General features: G+C 39.7%; 1 protein-coding gene across 3 annotated transcripts; it reads right to left on the minus strand.

The window, feature by feature from the left end:
- Positions 1-3,404: 3,404 nt before the first annotated feature.
- LOC130966099 (disease resistance protein RUN1-like) lies at positions 3,405-8,376 on the minus strand. Of its 3 annotated transcripts, none has more exons than XM_057890861.1 (7): positions 7,826-8,376; positions 6,561-7,674; positions 6,358-6,474; positions 6,196-6,261; positions 5,324-6,094; positions 4,728-5,244; positions 3,405-4,352 (listed from the first exon to the last, which is right to left on the minus strand). In XM_057890861.1, the coding sequence occupies exons 1-6, from the start codon at positions 8,320-8,322 to the stop codon at positions 4,777-4,779; spliced, it is 3,033 nt and encodes a 1,010-aa protein (XP_057746844.1). In that variant the 5' UTR covers positions 8,323-8,376; the 3' UTR covers positions 3,405-4,352; positions 4,728-4,776. The 3 variants fall into 3 exon arrangements, 2 of the variants coding, with proteins under 2 accessions (XP_057746844.1, XP_057746843.1); XR_009081248.1 differs by having other exon boundaries at positions 3,408-3,919; positions 4,215-4,352; positions 6,196-6,474; XM_057890860.1 differs by having other exon boundaries at positions 3,406-4,352; positions 6,196-6,474.
- Between the last annotated feature and the right edge of the window lie 3,985 nt (positions 8,377-12,361).

Here is a 12,361-nt window from a genome sequence, read left to right on the forward strand (position 1 = left end):
GGAAACTTACTTGCCTTTGAAAACTCCTATTTGAAAAAAGATTCAAAAAAGAAAGGAATTGCTTTTTCTTCTGTGACTAACCCTCTGGATAATGAATCCAGTGATAACTCTTCTGAAAATGAGTTTGTGCTGTTTGCAAAAAAATTTAGGAAAATGGCAAAGCTCAAAAGCAAAGGCAGCAGCTCCAGGAGGACAAAGAAAGATCTTAGCAAGGTAACCTGTTTCAATTGCAAGGAAATGGGTCATTTCAAATCTGATTGTCCCAAGTTGAAAAAAGAAGAGAAGCCGAAAAGGGTGAAGAAGAAAGGACTGATGGCCACATGGGAAGATTTGGAAAATGATTTAGATGATGATGATGAAGAGTCTGAGACTAAATCACAGCACTGTCTCATGGCAAATGAGATAGATCAGGTCTGCCTAGCATCTAAGAAAAAGGAAAATATGTGGTACATGGATAGCGGATGCTCTAGGCATATGACCGGAAAGACAACCTTCTTCATAAAGCTTGATGAATATGATGGAGGACTTGTTACCTTTGGTGATGATGCCAAAGGGAAAATAGTGGCTGTTGGGAAAGTTGGTAAAAACTTTTCTTCTTGTATAAATGATGTGCTTCTTGTAAATGGTTTGAAACATAACTTACTTAGTGTTAGTCAACTGTGTGATTTAGGTTTTGATGTTATCTTTAAGAAGTTTGTTTGTTTGGTTGTTTGTGAGAAAACTGGGGATGTTTTATTTGAAGCTAAAAGATGCAATAATGTGTATGGATTAACTCTTGAGGATTTAAAGGAACAAAATGTAACATGTTTCACCTCTCTTGAATCTGAAAAATGGCTTTGGCATAGAAAGTTGGGACATGCTAGCATGTACCAAATTTCTTAGCTAGTCAAAAAGAATTTGGTTAGAGGAATTCCAAACATCAAGTTTGATAAGGACCTTACTTGTGAAGCTTGCCAATTGGGCAAACAAGTAAAATCCTCTTTTAAATTAAAAGATGGAATCTCAACCAAAAGGCCATTGGAAATGTTACATATTGATCTTTTTGGTCCTACTAGAACTCAAAGTTTGGGAGGTAAACATTATGGTCTTGTTGTGGTTGATGATTACTCTAGATTTGGTTGGGTACTTTTCCTTGCTCATAAGAATGATGCGTTTTATGCTTTTTCCACCCTTTGTAAGAAAATTCAAAATGAAAAGGATTTGAAAATTGCCCATTTGAGAAGTGATCATGGAAGAGAATTTGAAAATCAAGATTTTGAAAAATTCTGTGATGACTTAGGGATTTCTCACAATTTTTCATGCCCTAGAACACCCCAACAAAATGGGGTGGTTGAAAGAAGGAATCGAAGCCTTCAAGAAATGACTAGGGCCATGCTATGTGAGAATGAAATTCCTAAATTTTTGTGGGCTGAAGCTGTGAACACAGCATGTTATATTTTGAATAGAACAATCATTAGGAAAGGGTTAAAGAAAACTCCTTATGAGCTATGGAAAGGAACCCCTCCAAATCTTAAATACTTTCATGTTTTTGGATGCAAATGCTTTGTACTTAATAATAAAGAAAATCTTGGAAAATTTGATCCAAAATCCTATGAAGGAATGTTTGTTGGATATTCCACCACAAGCAAGGCTTATAGAGTTTATCTCAAGGAACATAGGACAATAGAGGAATCCATACATGTTACTTTTTGTGATTCTAACTTAATTCCCAGTGCTATGATAGATAATGATTCAGATGGAGAAGGAGCTGAAACAAGCAAAGAAAATCACAAATCTGTCCAGAATGAAGAATCTGCCAGTCCAGTTTTGTCTCGTCAGATTGAAGGAGAAACTTCTGATTTGTCTCCTGAGCAGGGACGAGAAACTGAAACAGTGAGACCACCAGAAGTTCATCAAAGCTCAACACCTGTTCGAAAGCCTAGAGAATGGAAGTCTATGAAGGGTTATCCTCATGACTTCATCATTGGTGATCCCTCTCAAGGAGTAACAACAAGATCATCCACCAAAAGGCCAACCGAACCTAGCAATCTTGCCCTCTTGTCACAAATAGAGCCCAACAATGTCAAACAAGCTCTTGAGGATCCATCATGGGTCAAAGCAATGCAAGAGGAGCTTGCTCAATTTGACAAGAATAAGGTTTGGACACTAGTACCTCATCCGGATGGTAAGAAGGTAACGGGTACTAAGTGGGTTTTTAAGAATAAACTTGGTGAGGATGGACAAGTTGTTCGTAACAAGGCTAGATTAGTAGCCCAAGGTTACGATCAAGAAGAGGGTATTGATTTTGATGAGTCTTTTGCTCCGGTAGCTAGAATAGAAGCAATTAGGTTGCTTCTTGCCTATGCTGCCCATAAGGGTTTCAAAATGTTTCAAATGGATGTTAAGTGTGCTTTCCTTAATGGTTTTATTGATAGGGAAGTGTATGTGGCTCAACCCCCCGGTTTTGAACATAAAGAATTTCCAAATCATATTTTTAAATTAACTAAGGCTCTTTATGGTCTTAGACAAGCTCCAAGAGCTTGGTATGAAAGGCTTAGTGCCTTCTTGTTGGAAAATCATTTTCAAAGGGGAACCACCGACACTACCTTATTCATTAAAGCATCTAATGATGATATTCTTCTTGTTCAAGTTTATGTTGATGACATTGTATTTGGTTCGGCCAATGTTTCCTTGTGTGAAGAGTTTGGAAAACTCATGACTAGTGAGTTTGAGATGAGTTTAATGGGAGAGCTTACTTGGCCTCCAAATTAAGCAAACTCCTAGTGGTACTTTTATTCACCAAGGAAAGTATGCAAAAGAACTTATCAAAAAGTTTGGCCTAGAAAATTCCAAATCAATGGGCACTCCTATGCATCCCAATACTAAACTTGAAAAAGATGATGATGGCCAAGATGTGGACGAAACAAGGTATAGAGGAATGATAGGTTCACTCATGTACCTTACCTCCTCTAGACCGGATATAGTCCAAAGTGTGGGTGTATGTTCAAGGTTTTAATCACATCCAAAAGAATCCCACCTTACGGCTGTTAAACGCATCATTAGATACATTAAGGGAACTTGTAATTATGGATTATGGTATCCTAAATCTGATGACTTTTGTGCAGTAGGGTTTTGTGATGCAGATTATGCGGGAGACCGGGTGGATAGGAGGAGCACCTCCGGCATGTGTTGCTTCCTTGGAAGCTCACTCAACATGTGGTCAAGCAAGAAACAAGCCACAGTGGCTCTATCCACTGCTGAAGCCGAATATGTTTCCGCATCTGCTTGTTGCTCACAATTAATTTGGTTAAAAACACAATTGGAAGATTACAAATTAAAAATCAATAGTATACCCTTATTTTGTGATAATATGAGTGCTATAAACATTTCAAAAAATCCTGTTCTGCACTCAAGAACTAAGCACATTGAGATAAAATATCATTTCATTAGGGAACATGTGCAAAAGGGTACTATTGATATTCAATTTGTAAAATCTGAAGACCAAATTGAGAAAAAGTTTGGGAATGTTTGATTTGAGTTTTATTGAAAATCTGTGAATTTGTGACTCTGTTCTGTCTTGCTCGTAGGTTTGGACGAGATAAAAATAAATGGCACAATGGAAGAGCTGTGGTCTAGGGGGAGGGAACACAGAATTTAAATTTTATGGGCCCCACCAAATTCCATAACCCCCCCTTCTCTTAGCCACTGAAACCATCAAGGAGGATACGAGGTGTGTCTTATGCAACAGGAATGTTGAGCAGGTCCATCACTTGTTTCTTGGATGCGACTTTGTCTGGCAGGTGTGGAATGCTTGGATATCTGTGTTTGGCCGACTATGATCTCTACCGAAACTGATTAAGGACCACTTTCTAAGATGGACAGAAGAACCGCGTAGGAAGAGGGATCGTAAGCAGCGGTTGAGGTGCTTCTGTGCCGTCATCTGGAACATTTAGATAGAAAGAAATAGAAGGATATTTCAGAATGAAAGCAGAGGTGTCAAAGAAATCATCAATATGTCCTTGCTTAGCGTTAAAGAGTGGGAAGGTGTGTGCTCTTCGTGTTGTTGATGGCTATGCTGGAGATGACATGGAGAGCTTCTTTATGTTGTGTTTGCTTTAGGTGTTGTTCATTTGCTTGTTTTTACGTTTGCTCCACTCTATTGTGTTGAGCTCCTTTATTTAAAAAAAAAAAACATAAATAAAGAACGCTACTTTATTTTGAAACATGGATATCACCATTTATATCAAATTTTCCAAGAAAGGCAAGTGCATTTCAGCAACATGGTAGCATGAACACCAACAAGTTCTTCTATGATGAGTTCCAGTTACTCATAATAATTATGAATCACCCTCAACATATCTCAATCCTCTTCTCTGCAACAAGGACATAGATTAGACAATTTCAGCCAAGCTTCAAGCTTCATACTCGAATAATATAGCAGCATAGAGTGAGAATAACAGTAACAATAGCAGAAATATAGAACATGGGAAGAAAAGCCTCGTGTTTGCACTCCGGCAGAATCCACTAGAAGCCTAGTGTGCGTTCGGTTTGGAATGGAAAAATAGCGTTGATAAGAAAAGAAAAATAGAGAAGTTGTAGATAAACCGTTTATATTTCAAAATGACATACAGACCATGAAAAAAAATGATTACGTGAATGGGAAAAGAAAACATAAAAACGATGTTTAATTTGGTGATGTGAATGTCAAAGGTTGGAAAAGATTGGACATTGAGACGATGAAAGAATACCTGAGAATTGGGCAATATTCAAACCAAATCAATATCTTCCAGAGTTGGGTTACTCCAAATCCTGTTTCAGTACCACACGCATTCCCCACTTCTTCACTTCCAAACGCTCATTATCGACATAGCTTTGGTAATCTACTTTGAATTCAAAGCGGGATCCATCAAGATCATGCTGCTTTCCATCCTGAATGAGTAGTTGGCGAGAAAAATAGAATAGGCAGAGCTGAACCAATTCGCCCCTCACCTCCTCCATTTCAAGGCAATCAGCATAGTACACTCGGTTGCCTATTCCTGTTTGGTCGTAAAAGTAGAGGTTAATGGAAATGATTCTATCCAATTGGACAACAATCTCGGTACAAAGGGCAATGCCAATCCAATTGTTGTCATTGGCATTCGGAAATGATTCTATCCACATTATTGAATTATCCGCCCCCTTATTCTGATCCTTAAACCACCTTGGAATTGGAACTCCACTCCCTGGTATTACAATACCAAGGCTTTCAGTGGATTCATTGTGTACCTGTAACCACAAAACACAAACAACCCTAATCATTAGATAAACAAGAGCAGCAATAATGGCAACAACAATACGCACGCACCTTAATGTACTCTCTCATCCATGAACTACCCATTCCACTCAACCTTTCCTTCTCTACTATTTTCGGGCAGTTCAACATACTCAATTGTCTGATGTTCACAAGTTTTGTTCGCTCTGCCGCTGGATAGGGTAATGGTAATGGGAACTCATCTACATACATTAGCCGTTTGCAGTTATCTAACACCAACACTCTCAGTCTGGGAAGCTTGTTTATGAAATCAGGTACTCTAACTATATTGTTTCCCTTGAAATATAAGATCTGTAAATAATGTAAGGATGATATGGCCTCAGGGATAGTATGCAGATTACAATAACTTAGGTTAAGATAATACACGCAGCTTAAGCGAGCCAGAGAAAGCCTCCACAGATGGAACACATGGTTGTATCTACTTTTAGAATAATTGAAGAAATGGAATGGTAACCTAAGCTTAAGCCTTTTAAAAGTGGACCATACTGTCGATTGGCATTGGATACTACTCTCACTTCCATTTTCTAACTCTTTCCCACCAAATAATCTTGAGCACCCCCTCAGATCAACCTCTTTTAGTGAAGATATACCGAATACAGTGATGGGAAAACTCATTAAACTTGTGCAGTCACTCAAATCTAACTCAACAAGTTTTCTTAGGTCTCCAGTTGATGGATGTATGTGCTTAAGCTTTCTACATCCTCTAAGGAACAGCCGCTCAAGATTTGGAGCCTGGCTAAGGTTTGGAGGCTTCACAAGATTTTCGGAGTCAGAGAGATCCAATTCCTTCAAATTGTCCAGACACTGTTGCACAGTTAGAAAAAACAAACATCATTAATTACACTTTCACTTATTTGTTTGATAACATCAAAATAACTGAAGCTTATTTTATTTATTAGTAGTACCATTGTGCCATCCCATAGTTGCTTCATGTTGCTCCTTTGCAAGACTAATTTCAAAAGCTTGGATAGCTTACAACACGATGGAAAATACGTAAACGGATAATTATGCCACTCAAGATATCGCAGTTCGCTAGAAATGCTACTAATACTTCCAGAAAAACCAACCATTCTTATTTTGAGAAATTCAAGTCGTCTCATTCTTGATAATGTTTCTGCTCTTAATGTCGTAATTCTTTCTTCATATGGTCCCATCAATTGCACGGCCTTAACATCATCAATTACCTAAATACCAAAAAGCCACAAAAATATTAGATTACTTCAATTACCAATTAACTCTATAAAATTAAAAAAATTTTAAAACTGCATACCGTATTTCCAAACATAATACATTGAAAATCCTCTTTGCACCATATCCTACTCCACTTCCATGGCTCATTTGGAGCACTTTGCCGAACTATTCTCATGCCTAACTCTTGCAACAGGTCATGCATTCTAATTTGGCCTTCATCAATTGTTATTAATGATTTATCGATGAGTACACTTATTCCAATCTTTGGATGACGACCACGGCAGTACCACATGTCTTCTACAAACCATTTGTCTTTGTGGTTAAAGAAACAAGCAATGTCCAAAAATATTTCCTTTTCGAGGGGTTCTAATCCATCAAAACTAAGTTGAAGCACATCTGCGATTTCCTTCTTTGGATTATCTTTCAGTCTATCCAAGGCACTTCTCCATACAGAGATATCTCGACCGCGTAGATATGACCCCAAAACTTTAATTGCCAAGGGAAGGCCTTGAGCATATTTAAGTGCAAGATCCGTCAACTTTTTGTACTCTCTGCTAATCTCGTCACAACTCATAATTATATTATCATCAAAAGCTTTTTCACAAAACAATTGATGAGCTTCATCCTCATTCAAGAGTTGAACTTTGTATGTTTGATCTAGCCCAAAAGAGTTCAAGACATGTTGATCTCTAGAAGTTACTACAATTCTGCTTCCTGGGAATAGACAATCACGAGTCACGCCAAGGTTCTCTAACTGTTCAACTTCTTCGGCATTATCTAGAACAATCAGAGCCTTTTGACAGCGTAGCATAGTTTTTATCAAACTCTTAGCTTCGTAATGATTGTATATATCTTGGATCTCTCCATTTGTAATTTGACAAACAAGTTGCTTTTGTAGAGAAGATAGACCACCCGCATCACGAAAAACTTTGCTTATATCATCAACAAAACAATGAGCACCAAATTTATGAAGGTTTCTACCATACACGACCCTAGCAAGTGTTGACTTTCCTATCCCACCCATGCCACAAACGCCTACAACCCGAACTTCATTATCGGAGTTGAAATCAATCAGGTTTTCCAATTCTTCCACACGAGATTGCATCCCAACCAACCCATCCACACTTGACAAATTGCAACCTAGTTTGCTTCTCACCCTTTTAACAATTTTTTCAATCTCTCCATTCTCCTGCCTGAAAGAACAAAGAGAAAATGAACTTGTAAGCTCATTTTCTTATATAAGACAACCTAAAACAAAGAGAAAACGAGAGCAATACAAGGTGATTTTGTTTAATCAACTTATTCATGTATAGATAGTAATGGAATTTAGGAAAGATTACTTACTTATTTTGTATATCCCAACCAGAGAGATTGGCGACTTGCAGCAGAGATTCCCTCCATTGTTGCACCATCTTTGAGTTATCTTTGAATCTTTCTTCATGCTCAGCCAACGCTTTCCCATAGTTTCCGGTCTGTTTACGCACCTCAGACGGACTCACATCGTAGAAAATAGGCAACAGATTTGGTTCTGTTATCAAATTGCTGCAATCAAGCATCTTAGCGAGTTCCTGCAAGCACCATGAAGAGGTAGCATAGTTCTTGGAGAAGATGACAATGAGAACCTGAGATCCTTCAATTGCTTGCACCAGCTCAGTGGAGATGTGCTGTCCTTGCAACAGATTCCTATCGTCCCTGAATGCAAGTATTCCGTTTCTACGGAAAGCGGCAAAGAGATGATCAGCAAAGGTGTTGCGTACGTCCTCACCTCTGAAGCTCACAAACACGTCATATTTGGGTCTTGTGCTGCTTGATGACATGCTTTGGATGCTCCTGCACTCCATTGACGAAGTAGAAGATAACAAGCACTTTTGTAAATGAAAACAAAGGTAAGAAGTTGAAGTGAAAGAGTGGAAGTGACTGTGTGCAGAGAAGAAATATATAGAAAAGCTATCGAGACTTGTCATATTCTGAGAAGTTGGATTGAAAGTCTCTTTTGGAGGAAGGAAGCATCGTAGTAATTGAGACAAAGACTAATATTGTACCTTTAAAGGCCAATCAAATCATATTCCGCTTGACTCCTGTAACAAACCAAGTCTAGTTTATTTTATATTTTGTCATTATCACAAGTTCAGTAGTTCACAACCGTGTTGATTATTCTTCTGGAGTATAATGTTAAAATATAATCCTTCTGCTTCTGGAAAAGCTGAGGCTCACCAAGTGGGACCCAATGCAACTCTCTCTCTCTCTCTCTTTCTATTTCAATTCCCGAAAATACCATAGAAATGTGAGGAGTGAATTCCTTGTATATACCTTTAACAACAAAAACAAACAATCCTGATCTTTAGATGCACACCTCAGAAAACAAGACAGAAGAAGAAAAATACGCACGTAGCTTAAGGTTACACACACCTTTAGCTCGTTCTTAAATCTTAAAAGCGTGTGGAACTTGAAAGAAATTTTTGGAAGGACAAAAATTTTAATAAAAAAATTATATAATAGTATTTATATTAAATTAAAACTAAAAATATATTTATTTTATTTTTAAATTTATTAATTAATATTACATATAGCTAAAGTTAACTAAAAAAATAAATATAATTTTCGTTAAAAAAATTGTTTAGATTAATAAATCAATTTAATTTTAAATAAAAGGTCAATTTTAAAAAAATAATTACCTTTTACATGAAAAAAAATAATTTTTGTTCATAAAAATTTTATTTTTATTTAAAAATTATTTTTTTAATCTAAAAACTGATTTTTCTTTTTAAAAAACTGATTTTTTATTTAAATTATACAACAACAATTACAACTTATAAATTATTTTGTAATATTTTAAAAGATTAATTTATCTTTCAATAATATTTATCTCTCAAAAGTCTCAAGATTAATTATTTTTGGTATTATTTTCAGTACAATCAAATAATATAATACAACAAAATAAAATCTTAAATTTCTAATAAAATAAAAATATCAAAATTTATTAATGTAAACAATGTTGATACTATAATAATATTTAACTTGTAATGTTGATTTAAAATAAAATTTAACTTTTTATTAATAATTGATATTACTACTCGTTATACTATAATTTTTATTATTCTAAAAATAAAATAATGCATAACGTTGATGCAGTAATCTTTTCTTTCTGATACCCTGATTTAGAATGCAAAAAGGAGTTTATGCTTATGCATGTTCTGAGAAGATGGGCTGAAACTCCTTGGAGGAGGCATGGTAGAATTTTCGGCAAAGACTAATCTTTTTGCAAAACCAGAGTTGGAACTGGGAAGCTGAAAGTTGGAATTAGAACTTGCCTTATTTAACATTCATTAATTGTTACTAGAATTAATGAATGCTAAATAAGACAAGTTTTGAGCCTTTTTTCTCTCTAGCATTACTGTTCGGTTGTCGGGTTCCGGACAGGTCGGGTGTGCAAGTGAAGGGGTGGATAGGTGAGGACACCTTAGCCTTGGTCGCGCTGATTGCGGGTTTGCCGAGCTGGCGAGCACTTGTACTGGTGAATGGACGAGGGGGGGTGCCACCTGCAAAGACACTCCGACGCTTAAGTCAGTGATGTGCAGGCGAGCAGAATAACGAGGTGAAAGGATATGACGTACCTCGTGGGAAGAGCCAATCTTCCCTTTATATACATGTCAGTAGTGGGCCCCTCATGGGACAGGCCCATATTCCCAAGGACGTTGTCCTACAGCCGCGTATGTGCCGTACAGGACGCGTGTCCGGGTCGGTCGGAGGGTGCGTGTCCGGGTCGGGTATTGCTGGGATCAGGTCGACCCGCGCTGATTTTAGGCCGGGCCGTAACAGTGCCCCCACGCGCCAATGGTAGTCGTGGGAGCTACCAAGGGCGTGTCGTCTCGCACTTCGTTTGGCCGGCCGCTCGTGGGAAGGATGTGCCCCCAACGCGCGTGTCCCTTGGTTGCCCAAACAACCGTTTCATCGCTTTGTTTCCTGCGCCGAGCATTGAATGCTCATAATGGGGTGAGAAAACCCCGTTTGAAAAGACCATTTTGCCCCTAGGTGTTTCGCGCTTTGGAAGCAGTTTTTAAAACGATCGGCTTCGACGCTTCCATACTTTTTCACACTCCCTATTTTTCCTTTCTTCTTCCTTGCTACAAGATTTCAAGGTGTTGCAGTGGTGCCACCGTTCGTCTTTCTTACATCTTCACAGACTCGCAACTTCATCCCCTTTTTATCAATTCAGGTAACTTTCGAATCCTTCCCCTTTTATGCATTATTTTTGCATGCTTGTTGCTTGTTGCTTGGTTCTTTGATGTTACTGTGTAGCCTTTTAGTTGCGAGTAGACGTGTTAGGGGGGAAAGTACCATTCCAGGGTAGGCTTTTTTCTCGTTCTTTTCGCCACTTAGTCTTGATTGGCCTTAGTCGGGAAGTCGTGGGGGGTGGTGTTTGTGTTCGGTCTGAGCAACCGATCTCTTAGACTAACTGGATGGTCCCCCCATGTAGGTATGGCTCGCACGGTCTTCCGGGCATCCGTTAACCCTGCGGCGTACGATCAATATGCTTGGGTCGTCTCCGACGTACGGGATTCACCCAATCAAATGGGCGAGGAGGAGCTCACCGAGTTCCGACAAGCCGGGTACTTGTGCGGTGGGACTGACGAGGAAGCCAATTACGACGTTTTCGTCCCGGCTCCTCACGAGCGATTGTATGAAATCAACTTCCAGCCCCGCCAGGTCGCCGACTGGATTTGGTTCTACAAAGCCATGTTCACTCAAGTCGGAGTTCGTATTCCGTTTTCAGCCTTTCAAATGGGGCTTTTAAATCGGATTTCCGTGTCACCGTCGCAGTTGCATCCGAACAGTTGGGCCTCAATCCGCTGTTTCGAGATGGTCTGTGAATATCTCGAACTGTCGGTGTCCGTGGATGTCTTCCTCTTCTTCTTTACCCTCACAAACCCTTCCAAGGAGGGGAAGCACAAAAAAGGGTTCATGTCCTTCCGGTCTGCCCAGGGTCGGAAGATCTTTGGTTTGTTTGAAGATTCTTATCACGGGTTTAAGGACAAATATTTTAAGGTCCGCCCGGCCAAAGATCATCACCCCTTCTGGTTGTCTTTGGAAGGAGTACGGCTCATCCCGACTTATTGGAGTTTCGGGGCAGGGGCCAATAGTTTTATTAAGGTAACTTATAGAGGCATGTCGGCGGTAGATAGGCAGATTGCCGAGGTGCTAATGGCAGTTTTTGGGAAGAACCCAGTAAATCCCCACCTCCTCATGGGTGACCGGGAGTCCGGCCGTAATTATATTCGTGAGGAGCTCTTTACTTTTCCCTTTACCTTTTTTCCTTTTATTGATATTGTGTCACGATTAACCGACTTTCTTTGTTTTCCTGCAGTGGATATGTCTGCGTCGGTGACGGGTCTTCCCGACTTGTTTCAAACCTTCCTTGGTGGCGGTGATGACGAGGAGGGCGACGAGCAACCTGCCCCCGAGGGGCCTGACGCTCCTCCGGAGGGCCAGGATGTTCCCGAGAAGAGGGCCGCAACCGGCGAGATCGGTACCTCGGCTCAGGGCGCCATGGTTGAAGGTGGTAAGGCGGCCCATGTCTCCCCTCCCCGCGAGGTGATCGGAACTGGGGGTTCCGAGCCCAACCCGGATGTTGAGGTGGAAGAGGTTTCTAACCCGAAAAAGAGAAAGAAGGCCTCCACGGCGTCGTCTAGCCCTGAGGGAGCCCTTACTGTCATGGAGAGGAATTTCGATGCGAGCAACTTCATAGATACCCAACTGGTCCCTGACACTGAGGAGTACTTCCACGAGTCTTCTCTTGCCAGGCAAGCGAGGTGGATGTACCGAACACTTCTGCGAGGTGCCGTGATAGCCCGGAAGGCTGAGTTTGAGCTGTCCGGGATG

Source organism: Arachis stenosperma, chromosome 3, assembly GCF_014773155.1.
Source record: "Arachis stenosperma cultivar V10309 chromosome 3, arast.V10309.gnm1.PFL2, whole genome shotgun sequence".
In the NCBI taxonomy this organism is placed as follows: Eukaryota; Viridiplantae; Streptophyta; class Magnoliopsida; order Fabales; family Fabaceae; genus Arachis; species Arachis stenosperma.